This window comes from Podarcis erhardii (assembly GCF_964252035.2).
Source record: "Podarcis erhardii genome assembly, chromosome: 15".
Lineage (NCBI taxonomy): Eukaryota > Metazoa > Chordata > Lepidosauria > Squamata > Lacertidae > Podarcis > Podarcis erhardii.
In genome coordinates, this window is record NC_138505.1 from 27,122,432 (window position 1) to 27,139,033 (window position 16,602).

The following is a 16,602-nucleotide window of genomic DNA, read 5'->3' on the forward strand; positions in this document are numbered from 1 at the left end:
TTAGAGGAAATGACATACAAAAAAAATGCATTTTATTACAGCAGATTATTTGCAGCAACAAAAAAAGTATATTAGGCAACATGCCCACTGAAATGCTGACAAATTTTTGTGAGGACTTGAAAATGGTAATTGCAAACTATTTTGCAGTGTATTTCTCCAAAAAAAGTGTACAATAATGCATGCCTGTATGCGATCCCCCTAATATATGAATTGTTTTAGTGGAAATTGTGAATTTGAGGATTTGAACAAAAATTGTAAACTGATGTGGAGGATTGGGAAAATGTGAAACAGAGGGAAAAACCCCCAAAGGGGCTGATTCCTCTCCTTCCTCCTTAACCCATCATCTTCTAGCAAAAAAAGAACTGGGGGCGGAGGACAGCCCTTCCCAGAGACAACCCCTACAATGACGATATATAAGAACGTGCAGACTTGGTCCCACCAGAGAGCTGATGTTGCACACATAGTCCTGCTCCTGCTCTGTGCGGATAGGCTGGTCTGCCTCCTTTGCCTTTAGCAACCGGAGACAAATATATCCATCTTCTCCCTTCCTCCTGAACCATGGCAACAGATGGGGGTGACTCTTCTCCTGGCTCAGGCTGCAGCCCCGACGTCTGAGTGCCAGGGAGAAGGAGAAATGGGCACTTAGAGACAAGCTGTGCATTAATAAGTCATGCTTTCCCGGCAAATGAAAGGAGAAAAAAAATCAAGTGTGCAAGCCAGGCGGAGGCGAGTTGGAGGCTCGGAAGTCACTCAGGCTCGGGGAACATTGAGCCCAGGGCCAATATCTGCCTCCCAACCTGCTGCCCTTAATGTCTCAAACACCCCTTCACTTTTCCTCATGTCCTCAAGATGTTGGACTCTAGGCCCCATCAGGCTGGGGCAGTGTGGTGTAGTTAAGAGCGGTAGACTCGTAATCTGGTGAACCGGGTTTGCTTCCCCGCTCCTCCACATGCAGCTGCTGGGTGACCGTGGGCTAGTCACACTTCTTTGGAGTCTCTCAGCCCCACTCACCTCACAGAGTGTGTGTTGTGGGGGAGGAAGGGAAAGGAGAATGTTAGCCGCTTTGAGACTCCTTTGGGTAGTGATAAAGCGGGATATCAAATCCGAACTCCTCCTCTTCTTCCTAGTTCAAAATACAGTAGTAGTACCTCGGGATAAGAACTTAATTCATTCCGGAGGTCCGTTCTTAACCTGAAACTGTTCTTAACCTGAAGCACCACTTTAGCTAATGGGGCCTCCTGCTGCCGCTGCGCCGCCAGAGCACAATTTCTGTTCTCATCCTGAAGCAAAGTTCTTAAGCCGAGGTAATATTTCTGGGTTAGCGGAGTCTGTAACCTGAAGCGTATGTAACCCGAGGTACCTCTGTAGCTGGAAGGCAAAGCTTGTTTACCCTGTGAAAGGCTCTTGCCACCTTTGCAAGGAAGGGCTTCTCTCTGCAGAAGAGAACAGACAATGAGTCCTGTGAAAGGCACTCCCGAAAAAGCCCACCTCCCAGCAAACTTAGAAGAGAACATTTCAAGTCCTTCGCTTCTTTCAGCGAGCTCTTCCCGCCCCAATTTCACACTCGCAACAACAGCCCTGCGAGGTAGGTCAGGCTGAGACCACTGAGCATCACGACCGAGGGAGAGATTTTTTTGGGGGAGGTGTTAGGGAGGTCAGCCTCTAGATCTACCAACCCTCCTCGTGGGACGCCTCCCCGCCCTCCTCCCTGCCTCCCTCCGCAATGCCCGCCCACTCCTTTTGCAATGCAGCACGGCTACCGCGCATGCTCCGGCCTCCCTCTCCCCGCCCCGCGCACTCCCGCGTCCAGCGCCGCGGAGCTATTTATAGCCGATGACGTCAGCTAGAAATAGAACGCCGGGGCCAGCCGCGGCTCGCGCGCGTGACTGATGGGCTGACGCACGGGCACGCGCCCTCCGCAACCCCTCCCTTCCCTTGCGGTCTTCTTGGCTCCGCCCACTTTGCCCGCTTTTTTACTATAAGGGGAATGCCTCGTCAGGCGTGCGCACGCGCAGCTTTTTTTTTTTTTTTTAAATATATAATATCGCAGCAAGGAATCCAACTTGCCCTCCTTTCCCTTGAGCGGCGGCGCTTTACTCTCTGACGCATGCGCACAGTGTCTTGCAGTGAGCGTGTGTATGTACAGTATGTAGGTGGGTGAGTCTCTGCCGGGCGCTGGCCGGTGTGTGGAGCGCGCACGCGCGAGAGCGAGGGAGTAGACGTTTGAAGCTGCGCGTGCGCGAAGCAGCCAGTCGGTCCAGTCAGTCACAGAGTGCGCGCGCTCTCTCGCCTGAGGTAAAAAAGAGGCGAAGGAGGGAGAGCCGTTGCTGCTACTGCTGCTGCTGCTGCTTCTGAGGCGACGCCGCCGCCGCCGCCGCCGCCTCAGCCTCGCTCTTGTCTTTGGCCGGCCCTGAAAGGAGCTTCGCCTCGGAAGGGCGCGCACAGCCCCAGCCCAGAGACCCCACCGCCACCTCGAGCCTCCGCCTCAGCCCCCGGACAACGACGACGATGAGTGACCGCGAGCAGCTGCTGCAGCGAGCCCGCCTGGCCGAGCAGGCGGAGCGATACGACGACATGGCTTCGGCCATGAAAGCGGTGAGTGGACCGAGCGAGGGGAGCCAAGAAGAAGAAGAAGGGGCTGCTGCTGCTGCTGCTGACCCACCGCCAGACCCACCCACGGGGAGGATGAGGATGGCGGCCGCCCCCCCTGGAGGAGGAAAGGGGGTCGGCGATGGTGACCAAGACTTCTCGCTCCAAATGTATCCCCCCCCCTTCTCAGTCCCCCTAACCCTTAAGGCGGATCCCTTGTGATACCTGTCTCTTTTTCTTAATCTGTGGCTGCCCCCCTTTTATTTCTATTAAGTGATCTTAATAGGGTATTGTGGAAGACTTTCTCGGGGAGGCGGGTTTCTGCTTTTCTGTAGTTGGAGCTGGGAAGAGGCTGGCAGGGGGGAGTTCAGAGGGGGTGGGTGCTATCCATTGAATCAGCTGCTGTGGCCCCTTTCTCTCAGGCCTGGTCTAGGTGGCCCCCGTCTCTCAGCCCTCCCCCTGAAAGTAGAAGTTGGGGTGTGGGTGGGGATCCCCTGTAAAAGAATGAACTGGTTCTAGCCAGTGAACAGATCTCTCCTCTCAGCCTCCCTTCTAAGGCATGCTGCCTCTTAGTCTCCATCCTCTGGGAATGAACTGGGAAAGGGGAAGGGTGTTTTAGCCCCTTTTAGTCTTCTCACACGTATGTTGTGACTAGGCAGGACAGGAGTGTGTGTGGCTTTCTTGAGGTGGGGTTAGTCAGGTTATTTTATCATTTCCCTCCCTGTCTGCTTATCAGCTGACATGGGCATTGTCAACGATGGAGTGGGTGTATGTAGTGCACTAAGGGAGTGCCCTTTAACAGCTTGGCGGGTCTGTGTGTGCCAGAAGCTGAGGACAAGCCCTAAGCCATGCGGCAAGGTGGAGCAATGGGGATGTGGGCACTGTTCGAGCGGGGTGGAGACTGATTTGAGCCATGGGTCAGATCTGGCTGGGAAGCTCTTCTCTGCAAGGTTTGTCAAAGGGTTCTATTTCATTTGGCTTTTGTTGGAGAGCTTCCTAGCAGTTTGTCCCTCATGCTAATGAGGCTCTGCTTCTAAAACATCTTGAACCACTTTGAAAAAGGGCCTTTTGGCCATACTGCTATCCATCTCCCTTATTTCCAGCAGCCCCCTTTTGCATTTATATGGTACTTGCCTCAATAACCTTCCAAATAACTGGTTCAGAATTTTATTTTTGCCTTTTGTTGTTGTCATTTCAATATTCAGCAGCATAAAAAGGATTAAAATCTAATTAAGTTTTGATAGTATTCTATAACATAACATGATTCTAATACAAGTCTGTTTTTCTTATTGCCACTGGACAGGCTTCTTTTTATTTGGCCCACCAAAAAAAATCAGATTGCATGTAAATGCAGGGCATGTCAGTTTTCTTCTGTGTGATCCAGGTGGTCAGCATTCATCCTCGCTCTGCTATCTTGCTCTAGTGAGTATCAAATCCAAGGGACCAAAATCAACTGACAGTGTTCTTTGGAGGGTTTCCCCTCATACGTTGGCATTACGAGTTTTCCATGAAAGTATGCTGACTGAATAGTATTTATGACTACCCAGTTTCCCCATTTTTGCTTGCAGGGGGATTTTGCACACTCACCCCCTCCTCCCTGCTTCCTGTCTGTTAACACTCTTGATTCTACCTCAGATTCTTTCCTCTGCACAACCTTGGAGATAGTCGCAGTGCTGGATGATTATGTTTCTGCCCATCTGTCTTGCCGCATGCTGACTCTGAGCCTGAGCTACTGTAGCACAAGCACACCCTACTGCTCTGAGGCAGGCTTCAGTAGCAGTGGGGATTCAGTCTTTAAAACAGCTACTCTTGGATACTTTTGCTTCAAGATCCATTTGTCAGTCTGAGCAATAGTCTGACATGTAAATGGTGCAGCTCTGGGGCATCTTGTGGGGTTGGATTGCTGTTTATTCCTGTCTGCTTTTGACCTACTTTTGAAGTTCCCACCATAAAAAGAGCAATTTCATGATTCCAGAATGACTACACATGTATAGTAGTGCACATGCATACCTGGATGACATGTGTTAGGATATTTACCCAAGGGTTGCAGTGCATCACAGCAAACATGTTTTCTGAAGGGGAATTATCTTCAAGACAACAGTGCAGTTTTAGAGGAATTGAATATGCAGTTTACTACAAAAAGGGTAGTAAAAAACTTCCATATCACTTGAAGCATTGTGGGGTAACTTACTCAAGAGTTAGAGAGGCAAGAAAGGAAACAGGGAGGGAAAAGAGATCAGTGTGGATACCTGTCCCAAGGCAAAAGATATAGGAAATGACTCTTTCAAAGGCATCTGCCTTAAATCTGGAGGTTGTCAATTGCACTAGATTTGCATTAGTTATTCTTTACATATGCTAAAATGATTAGACACCCTGACTCTTGATAACAAGGGGCACCGTACAGAACATACCTGGGTGAAGGCTGTGAAGGAAGAACACAAATGTTGGCAAGCTGTAGGTTCCTTTGGGACCCTTTTAAAACCAAGTGCAAAAATAAAATAAATGGAGAAGGAGGAAAGAGAAGGATTGGGGGAGGGGGAGTTAGGGCTATCTGTAAAAGAAAGAACCTCCGCTAGGGATTTCTCTTATAGGCTCTGTTATGCGAGGGAGGAAAAGAGTATTGATAGTGCTCCTGTCATGGGGTGATGAATGTAAAGGTCTGGGGAGTGCAAGAGGGGTCCCTTGCATACATGGTTTGGGAGGAAGTCCCTAATCTTAATGTGTGGCTTAGTTATTTGCACTATCATTCTCCAGTGCTTCCTGCTTTCCCTCTCCAGGGCCCTGCAGTGCGAATCACTAGGTGCACTGCAAGGAAGCAGGGTGTGCACATACTCCAGAGGTCTCTGGCCTGCTGCATAGAGGGTGTCAACACCCTGTGGTTTGTGTTAATGGTGACAGCCAGCACATGCTTGCTCCTTTCCTGCCCTGCTGAGGAATACATTTTCAGGCAAAATTTAGATTTTGGAGCCAAGGTGCTTAGAGAAGTATATAAAATGGGGACAGGGCTTGCATGCTTGTTAATAGAAAGGATGGCTTGTCTCACTCTATAAAATACAGTACCTGGCAATGTCATCTTTGTTGTTGGCACAATTTTCCATTTATGTGATGGGCTCAAACTATTATTGTAGGACTGTGAAATGGTTATAACATCATTCCTTTCAACTGCTCATTTGATTCTGCCTTACTCTGGCCTCATCTTTTTGGAGACTAGAAGTGATGGGAGTCTTTACCACAATTCTGCATACTAATTATTGGTTTTAGAACAGATTCAACATTGTATAACATGGTTTGATACTCTAGGGTAAGGACATCCATTTAGAACTGTGTCTTGCTGAAATCAGTGCTACTAGTTCAGGTGCAGCCATATTTAACCATGCTAGTAACCTTAATGCTTTCTGCATGTCTAAACAGGATCATCTTGCTGGTGGTGGGGTGGGGTTTGAACATTTTCCCCATTTGAAATTATATTGGTTTATGTTTCACAAGGGAATTTATATTGCCTCTTATATTGCTGTCTGCTACATATTCTTCCCTATTTCACGAGAAATTGAGATGCTGATCCTAATAAACAGTGAAATTAGAACACGCTGCCACTCCAAAGAGAAATATAGAGAACTTGCACATTCTTATCAGTGTTGTGTAAAAGCCAGCCCCATCTTGTATGCAAGCCCCTGCCCTACCTCTGGGTAGAGAGGGGGGTAGCATGCTAGGTCAGAGTGAAGGTGATTGGAGGATTTCTGAGTGCTTTTGAGCAGTGTTGCCCAATGGGCACCTGCACGAGAATAGGTGGTTGGCTAACACTAGTCAGAGGTAGTGGCACCTCCAAGCAATGTTGCCCATCAGGAGAGTGGTTTGGCATAGCTTCAGGTTGCTGTGTCCAGTCTTCTGCACCCTTCTTTCCTGCTCCAGAACAAGAAAGGACAGCAAGGGGCAGAGGTTTACCTCTTTAGCTTGCATTGCTGGCTGTGTGTCATGCTTATCGGAGAACACCACCACACTTGCCATGGTAAGCAGGTTTGCAGAGGCTTGGTTCTCATGTACAAACTTCAGTCAAAGGTTTTCAGCTTAAGACATCTTTGCTTTATGGTGAGGATTTTTGTCTCAAGAAAGCATGCATAGCATTGTGTGGAGAGCAGCCCAATTTACTTGAATGTGATCCATATCGCCTACATTTAGTAGGCAAGAAGTGAGCCATACTGTGAAAGTGGAGCTGTATCTATCCTTTCAGAAGACAAATGAACAGTAACAGGTAGGGGCAGGATTCCCTTAATCAAGACACCCTCCTGTCTAACTAGTTCCTCACCCTTACCCCTGTGGTAAAGGAGCTGTGGAGCGGTATTCTGTTAGAATGAAAGGTGGAATGAGTTATAAATGTGAATAGGAGCAAAGGAATTTTATTTGGTAAAAAGTGCATTATTCCTCCAGTGGGGTTACTATTTGCTTGTCATTGAGCCTTTTGCAGTGCTCTGAAAGGAGCAGTGCTTTGCTCTTTTTTTTATTATTTTTTTTTTGGGCCTGAGCTAGATTTTAGTACAGGGTGTTCCATTGGTCCCGTACACACATATGGCTAGCTATTTATACTAGAGACATAAGTAGAATTATTTGTTAGTGGACAGGACTGCCACATGCCACGTAACTTGTGACATAGACAATGAGTTCATATCTACATTTCCAAGACAATGTTCATTTCCAGATTCCTTATATAGGGAATTTCATTAGCTGTAATTTAGGAGACGGAAATGAAAGAAAATCAATTTTAATAATACAGATGTTTTTAATTCTTCTTATGAAAGTTTTAGGAAAATCACATGCATTTTTGTATACAAAATTTCCTCATTTATATTTCTTCCTCAAATTGAGTTAAATGTTGTAGAAAAACTGTGATGTTACTTCTTGGTTTCTACATTTGTAGCTGGTTGATTGTTGCATTAATTACGTCTCACACTAAGGGTTGCACCTCCCTTAGTTGGTCACTTAAGTCTTAAAGCACTCAACCCTTCTAATTTTTTTCTTTATGGAAGTTGCAATATCTTCTTCCCACAACAGGATGGCTTTGGGCTAATTTGCCTTCCACACTTCCACAGTGGATGCTGGGGAGCTAGAAGATATTTCTCTTTGCTCTACTCCTGCTTCCTACTGCATGCTGCCTCCAGTTTTCAGCAGGGCAGTTTCCATTGTCTTAGCAGCCAGATCATTCCTTCCCTAAGCAGTCACAGACTCAGGGAAGTTATAGCTGCATTTCTGATTCTCAGCTGATGTGACTCTATGCAATGCAGGGATCCTTTTTCTCAGCCTGTGAAAGATGAATCAACTGGGGCTGAATATGTGTTCCAAGGTGCTAAGATTATGTTTTTATGAGCAATCACTGAAAAAGGGCTCATGGACTTTTAAGTCCACAAATCCTCTGTCTCAGTAAATCTGATGGGCCTTAGGTGCTGTTCTTTAATGGCATTTATTTATTTAGTAGCAAACTAACACAGCTGCTATTCTAGCCTCTTTTGAAGGCATAAAAATTGAAGGTGCCAGATCTGTGTAGGAATAAACATTATAAATTCTTAGTCACCCATACCTTAATTTTAAGTGCAAGAGAATTTTCCAGCCCTGTAATCTGTCATTATTATTGATGTTGCTTTGCACTTACGATATGAATGTTGTCCTCTCAATACATAATGTAAAATCATTCCGCTTCTGCCTGAGGGTGGAGATACACTTGAATCATTCTCTGCTTCCTACGGTGTCCTTACTATGTTCATCAATGCAAGGCAGAGTTACTTTAAACCTCCAAATGGCTGATGAGGTGAAAAACTGTTGTTCATGTGTTCCATGTTCAGAGAGCAAAGAGAGGTCTTTTGTCCTTCTATTGATTAATGGAATGGAAGTTCCAATGTTGAAAAACTAGTTTCTCTGCAACCATAAGGGCCCAGAGAGTCTTTTGGCTTTTGTAATAGATATGGGTGAAACTTGTACATGTGGTATGGTTTGGAGGATGGTATATTTGGCCCCCAAACCTTGTCTTAATATCTCTATGTGCATTCGCAGGTGACCGAGCTGAATGAGCCCCTCTCAAATGAAGACAGGAACCTGCTGTCTGTAGCATACAAGAATGTAGTTGGTGCCAGGCGATCTTCCTGGCGAGTCATCAGCAGCATAGAGCAGAAAACCATGGCTGATGGGAATGAGAAGAAGCTGGAAAAAGTTAAAGCATACAGGGAGAAGATTGAAAAGGAGTTGGAGACAGTATGCAATGATGTTTTGGCCCTGCTAGACAAGTTCTTGATCAAGAACTGCAGTGACATTCAATATGAGAGCAAGGTCTTCTACCTGAAAATGAAAGGTGATTACTACCGCTATTTGGCAGAAGTCGCTGCAGGTGAGAAGAAGAACAGCGTTGTGGAAGCATCAGAGGCTGCCTACAAAGAAGCCTTTGAAATCAGCAAAGAGCACATGCAGCCCACACACCCAATCAGGCTGGGGCTGGCACTCAACTTCTCCGTCTTCTACTATGAAATCCAGAATGCCCCTGAGCAGGCCTGCCTTCTAGCCAAACAAGCCTTTGATGATGCCATTGCGGAGCTGGACACACTCAACGAGGATTCCTACAAGGACTCCACACTTATCATGCAGCTCCTTCGAGACAACCTCACTCTCTGGACAAGTGACCAGCAGGATGAGGAGGCAGGGGAAGGCAACAATTGAAGAGCTCCCCAGATCACAGCTTCCCATCAACCACCACCTCATCACCATCACCAATACTTCTTTGCCACGATCACACTATGTATTTAGTGCTAAGCATAAATGTATTGTTGGCACAGCTGTGAGGTCTGCCAGATGCTGCTTCAGATGGGGCTTCATGGGCATTGCTGGACTAAATGGTGTATCAGCCCTGTTTATCATAGTGGCATATTGTGCAGGAAGAAACTTAAAATGAGGCATTTTAGTTTCATTTGATTCATATTTTATGGGTTAATAAAAGAGTGGAAATGATTTAGGAGAATTGATCGGAAATTGAATCTTTAAATTTTCTGCTTGGAGTGGATTATGTCAGTTAAGCAGTAAATCTTATACATGCAAAACATGGAAGTGGCTCTAAGCAGATGTGAACTGATTTTGTCCTGTTCATCAATTTTAAAATGTGAGGTTCTATAACAATCTGTGTTTCACTCTTTATGTGCACAGACTTGGTTTCAGGCAATGCATCTTGAGGTTTTGATTTTGATACTTGTAAGCTTTTTTTGCAGTTTTGAAGAATCATGATTTATTTTTTGTAAATTCTTTGGCTGTTCAGTTGCCTGTGTATTCTGACAGCGCAGTGTCAATGTTAGCCCATGTTAAGATGGATGATGAGATGCCAGACTTCTAAATTAAGTGTTTTGGAATTAAAGAAAATAAACTGCTGCTTGGGGGAGATAAGTTGTAAGAAGTTGTGTGTTTGTTTGAGAGTATTTAAACCCACCCACTAACCAAAGTTCTCAAGGTGACTTACGAAGTACAATGAAATAGGAATTTCTAGAGAGAGGCAAAGGTATATTCAGATTTACCTGCATTCCTCGGATGTTCCTTTTGCTGCTGCTGAATCTCTGGGCCACAGCATGTCTCAGAGGAAATCGCCATCACCTCAAAAAGGGTGTTAGCCTCTCAAAAAATGGGCTTCTTAGTGATTTCTCACAGCTTCTGCTGGCAGATACAAGATGGAGCAAATAAATTTACAAGCCTTCTTCAATTCTCAAATATTTGCAAACTAATATGCCCGAGGTGTGTAACTATAGGAATTAAATAAGCTCGTTAAACCTGCAAGCCCCTTCTCACTGATTAGCTGGGTTCCAGTAACAGGGAAATGCAGAGTGAATATTTTGCCCCAGTTGCAATGAATGCCTGACTGATTTTACTGCTTGTGGATGAGGCATGAGGTTTTCTTCTGTCCCATGGGTGCCATAGAACTCTGCTGGTATGCCAGCCTTACACAGCTTCACTTTAAAGTATGACCAATTGCATAAGATCCCATCCTTCTTTTTGACCTAGTTACCTACTGGAGTATCACATTCTGGAAGTTAAGGGCAGATTCCTGGAACATTCCTTTGTTGGGAACAAGAGACAATAATATAAAAGCCAGTTCCTTATCATACATGTCACACATGTGCACTTCAGAGGTGGAGCTCTCCCAGGCTGCAGAGAGATCTGGCCTGACACAATTGGAGTATCATGAGGAGGCTAGCATAGCAACAAGAAATGAGAATCTGCCCAATGAGGCTGCCTGAAGAATGAGCAGACATAAATTCCTCCCTCTAGCCTGGGATATTCCTAGTGCCCTTCACAGGAGGTCTTTCCTGAATTTAGTCCACCCCTACCATTGCCAAATCAGGTTCTATTGGTGGTGGTGGGGACTCTTGATTTGAACTGGGGGGTGGTTGTTTTTTTTAGACTGCTGCTCAAGTGTTTTAAGACATGAGACAACCATTCTGCCATAATAATTGTTATTATTATTTATTGAATTTATATACCACCCTATACCAACAGGCCTCAGGGCGGTTCACAGAATAAAATCAGAATATAAAACCACAAAATAATAAAACATAATAAAAGTAAAAACAACAAGCCAATCCCCCCAACACATTTTAAAAGGGCATAGGAGACAGAAGCCCAGTCCTGAATTTCTGACAAGTGGATATGAAGGGGTTTGGGGCCATATGTTTAGAGTTGCAACAATTCCACTGCATGCTTAAAAAGGGCCCAATGCAGCCTGGCTGTGACAGGAGTTGTAGTCCACAACATTGAGGGGACCCAGTTGAGGAAGGCTTCCCAAAATTTTGGAAGCAAAGCTTTATTGGTTTAAAATGTTGAGTTACCATAAAAGGTCTGAGTCTGAAGCTCTGGGAACTGCATTCGGGCTGACTTGGGGAAAGGGCTGAAACTCTGTCATGGAGCACCTGCTCTGCACGTTTGTTGTTGTTTAGTCGTTTAGTTGTGTCCGACTCTTCGTGACCCCATGGACCAGAGCACACCAGGCACTCCTGTCTTCCACTGCCTCCCGCAGTTTGGTCAAACTCATGCTGGTAGCTTCAAGAACACTGTCCAACCATCTCGTCCTCTGTCATCCCCTTCTCCTTGTGCCCTCCATCTTTCCCAACATCAGGGTCTTTTCCAGGGAGTCTTCTCTTCTCATGAGGTGGCCAAAGTATTGGAGCCTCAGCTTCATGATCTGTCCTTCCAGTAAGCACTCAGGGCTGATTTCATTAAGAATGGATAGGTTTGATCTTCTTGCAGTCCATGGGACTCTCAAGAGTCTCCTCCAGCACCATAATTCAAAAGCATCAATTTTTCAGCGATCAGCCTTCTTTATGGTCCAGCTCTCACTTCCATACATCACTACTGGGAAAACCATGGCTTTAACTATATGGACCTTTGTTGGCAAGGTGATATCTGCTTTTTAAGATGCTGTCTAGGTTTGTCATGGTCCCACATCCAAACTGCAGACAGGGCTGGGAGAGAACCCATCTGAAACTTGGTGATCTGCTGCCAGTCAGTGTAGACAATACCAAGGTAAATGGACCAAATATAAAGCAGCTTCCTGTGTTCCTAAGACTATGCTGTTGCTCAATAAATAGGAAACCTGCTTTTCATTTTCCATCTTTTTGGCCTGAGCAGAGCAGGAATCAGGAGTGGAATGTTAATTTCCTAGGAGAAAAACACTCTTTAATGAAGGAAAAGCAAAACCTTCAGCAGAGGTTATTGATTGATGTTAAATCTTTTACAACTGCTTGTTAGCTAAAATAAGTCAATGCTATCTCACCCTATTTTAAGCTTATTAAAACAAATCTCAAGTAGTAACATAATTTTTGGGGGGTGGGTGGGGATCCCTTTGCCACAACCAGAAAGTTTTTCATTGTTGTCTAAAGACAGAAAGGCAGGTATGTCTGGGACTTATGGTACTATGGATAGTCATGGGACATACCCAGCTTTTGGTCAGAGTTCACTGCATGGCAAATCATGTTCTTGATTTTAATGTTACTGAATTCCACTCAGTGGCGAAGAAGCTGTTCATAGAGTCTTGTTGCTGGTACGTAAGGATGAATGAATGCCCATAACGTTTTCATTAGTTTGATGAGCACCCTGGGCAGGCAGTTAAAAATCCCTCCCAGAATGGGTGGGGTTATGTTTGCACCATTCCTCTGGGCATTAATGCACAGTCTTCTGAGTTCTGGTCAATGTCTGCATGAGAAGCATAAGCACATCTCAGCAACTGCTCCTGAAGATCCTTCCTGGCCCCTAGAAGTAGAGGCAAAGTTGAATTGAGAAAGTTGGGGTTGAGCCAGAGGAGACCATGATGGCTAGGTATGGAGAGACCAACAGATTCTAGAGTTTTCATAGACCCCAGTCATGAGCATCTGACATAGATTGTGGTTTTGTTGGTGTGACCGAAAAATACTACCAGGTTAGTAACTACCCTGCTGGACTACGGAGGTTCTGGTGGGTGAGGAGTCTCGACTCTGCAGCCAAACACCTAATTCTAACAGTGCTCTTGCTTATGTGCTCAGCAGGCTCCCACAGGCTTCCAGTTGCCTCCTGGTGCTAATCAAAATTCATCCCTTAAGTTTTGCCCATTAATTTATGTATTAAACTTGTTTGGTATGTGAAGCATGTAATATATTCTTCTGGATGTTACTGAACCAGCTGTAGAGAAAACCAGCCTTCAGGGTGTGTGCTGCAAGTGAGCAAGTATTCCCAAACACAATTGCTTAGAGAACAACAACAACAATTATGGAAATTACAGAGGGCAGGAAGAGGACATTTGTTTCAAAACCAAACAGGGCCGCGCAATGATTAATTCTTCAGCCGGGCCAAGGGATATGTTAATTCCTCCTGGCAAAGATGCATGGCGATCCTTTCCTCTTGATGCCTTACAAACCTTGTTTGTTAGCTCTTCTTCATCCTCCCTTTCCCTGTTTCCATCTCCCCCCTCCCCTCCACACCAGTCCCTATTTACTTTAGAGTATATTTTCCCCTTGACTTTCATGGAGCATCTCCATGGCAACACCATGATGTCATTGCACTAGCAACTGTTGTCTTGGAGACAGCATGACGTGGTTGCACTGCGGAGTGTTGCTAGGGTTACGGAGCCAGCTTGCTGAGAAAGTAATGATATCCAACCCGTGTCCGGAGATGTTCCTGTTCCACTGGGGGGGGGGGATGCACACAACAGAAATAAATCATTTGATGTGGGAGGGACCTGTCAAAAAAATTTAATTGCCTATTCTGTCTCCTTTAGACTGCTCACGCTATGTGTAGAAAAAGACTGGCTGTTCTAAAGCAGCAGCCATCCGCAGTGTTAGATAGCAGATTCTGTTTGAGATGAGATGGTTCCTTATGGTGGTGGCTTTCAAACCACCTTTCTTTGCCTAGTTTTTTCCATCAAGGATGAATCTCAAACTGGATTGTGTACATCTCTATTGGTGATAAATTAGATGCCAGCTGGACATTCTACATGGAACATTGTACACTCTGCTCCATGTTACAGAGGCCTGGCTGGTCTCAGCTGGAAGCTGGGCATTGAGTGTCGCTGGTCCCATGCTATGGAACAGTCTTCCAGCAGAGATGTAGCAGACATCCTCACTTTTAACTTTCAGGTGCCTCAAAGGCTATTTTAAAAGCCAACAGGCCTTTGCAGCAGTTTAATTTTTACTTTTGATTAGCCAATCACTTTAACGATTAACTGTATTTAATTGTTTTTATAAAAGTGGTGCTTTATGTTTTAACATGGCACACTGCCCTGATATTATAGGATATGGTGGTACGAAATTATTTTTATTTAAGCAGCTTGGCGTCCTCCTGAACCCAAAATATTTACATCTTGCAATTCCCCAGTGACTCTGCTGGAGGCAGTAAACCCTTGCAGATGGAGGATGCGCTTGCCTGTGGAGTTTCTAAAAGAAGCAGCAAAGCGGTTTGCAATCTTAAGATCTTTCCATTTCTCTGTGAAAGCATATCACTGCCTTGTCTTTGTTGGGGAGAGGGTGAGCTGCCGGCCAGTTTAATGCAACCTCTCTGTTTAAATCTTCTTTTTTCTTGCTTTAAACACTTCTAAACCATGCCAGGTAACATGTCATCATTCACCATGTCTTAAGAACTCCCAAAGAGCCTGGAGATAGGTGAAGCTGAATAGTGCGGCCTTTCTGTCCTGAACAGTGTTCTTGCTGTGGCCCAGATGCCACTTTTGCCAAGCCCACACAAACAAGCCCTCTCCCACTTGTATAAACACCAACAACTGGGAAACACTTGCCTGCAAGCACTCCAATTAGAGAACAGCCTTTACCAAAGGTGTCATGGGCTTTGAAGACACTCAAACTCAGGACGCAAGGGAGAAACGTGCTAAGAGGAAGGCACGCTTGGCAAATCTACACCATGGTCAACTCCCACCCAAAAACCAATGTCTCCATTGTGGAAGGATCTGTGGATCCAGAACTGGCCTCCACAGTCACTTATGGACTCATTGTTAAAACCGTGTTTATGGAAGACAATCTTACTCGGCTACGAGTGATTGCCAAAGAAGAAGAAAGGTATATTGTGTACACAGCTTCAGCTCATTACTAGGACAAAGGTGGAAATAGCTAGAGATGGAGAGTCTACTGCTGTGGTAGACACCTCTCCACATTTGGTTCCATAAACTCATCTCCGGTGCCCCCTATCGTAAAAAATCATTATTCAGAATAGTTGTTTGCACAACCTGCTAAGAAAGATAACACAATAAAATTCAGCAAAGAGTATTGCATGAAAATTATTTTTACACATTCTTATTAATGAAAACGTAAGAGTGAAGAACTTATCTCTATCACTATTTACGAAACATGCACAAACCTTCACCTACCACAAATGTGCATCAACTAATTTATAAGAAAATCAATAGCTATTACTAATAATTGGCTATCTTGTGACAACTCAGAATTGTAAATGCAAACAGATATGAGCAAAGGAAATAACTTTGAAAGAGATAAGAGCAATAAAACTATAAATAAAAGCAAGGAAGGTGTTTTGCTTTAGGCTGTAGCCTGATCAATTAAAAAAGAGTGACCCAACAAGCTCGGAGGGCTCCGGTCTACTGATTGCTGTACAAGCTAAGATGTGGGGCATAAGAGGTTCAGCAGGCCCACAAGGGAGGCCTGAGATGCACCAGGGGGAATGCTTGGATGCAAACAAATGCATATTTATTTAAATAAATCTCCCAGTTACTTTGGTTACAGTATTATTATTTTTTTAATTTTTACAAACAGCAATAATGTTGTGGGTGGCTTCATATCTGTGGACTTGGAACTCATACCATTAAACTGATCAAAGTACTCTCAGAGTAGCACAGAATGTCCTGGCAATCCCCTCCTTTCAAGTCAACCTCATGATCTCTTTCCAGATTGTGGCCATTGCTGAACACTCTCGTGGAAAAGAGTGTGACCAGGTGAGCTGTCTCCTCAGCCCAGGGGTCATTTCAAGGCCTTTCCTTCTCCTCCTGCTCTCCCTTCTTAGGGTTTTCATATCGTTCAACCTAATTTGGACTTGAGGGCCCTTCCAGAAGAAGAGAGGACTGTCCTCTGTAAAGTAGGGCACTTTATTTATACATACATACATACATACATACCCTGCCCATCTGCCTGGGTTTCCTCAGCCACTCTGGGCAGCTTATAATACGTATAAAAACATAGTACAGTGGTACCTTGGGTTACAGATGCTTCAGGTTACGGACTACACTAACCCAGAAATAGTACCTCGGGTTAAGAACTTTGCTTCAGGATGAGAACAGAAATCGTGCTCCGGCGGTGCAGTGGCAGCAGGAGGCCCCATTAGCTAAAGTGGTACCTCAGGTTAAGAACACTTTCAGGTTAAGAACGGACCTCCAGAACGAATTAAGTTATTGACCCAATGTACCACTGTAAAGCCTCAAACATTAAAAACCTCCCAATATGGTTGCATAAACCAGCAGGTGACAAGAAAAGTTGATTTTGTGAACCCTTATGGTTGTGCTAAGAGATA

The 16,602-nt window shown here is 45.0% G+C and overlaps 2 protein-coding genes across 2 annotated transcripts in view; both read left to right on the forward strand.

Annotated features, from left to right (window-relative positions):
* The window catches only part of DEPDC5 (DEP domain containing 5, GATOR1 subcomplex subunit), a 186,270-nt gene that overhangs the window by 64,365 nt on the left and 105,303 nt on the right, over nucleotides 1-16,602 (forward strand). The window lies entirely within an intron of this gene.
* On the forward strand, nucleotides 2,146-10,009 carry YWHAH (tyrosine 3-monooxygenase/tryptophan 5-monooxygenase activation protein eta). The gene is made up of 2 exons (XM_081842867.1): nucleotides 2,146-2,595; nucleotides 8,629-10,009. Exons 1-2 carry the CDS (start codon nucleotides 2,509-2,511, stop codon nucleotides 9,283-9,285), a joined length of 744 nt encoding a protein of 247 aa, XP_081698993.1. The 5' UTR covers nucleotides 2,146-2,508; the 3' UTR covers nucleotides 9,286-10,009.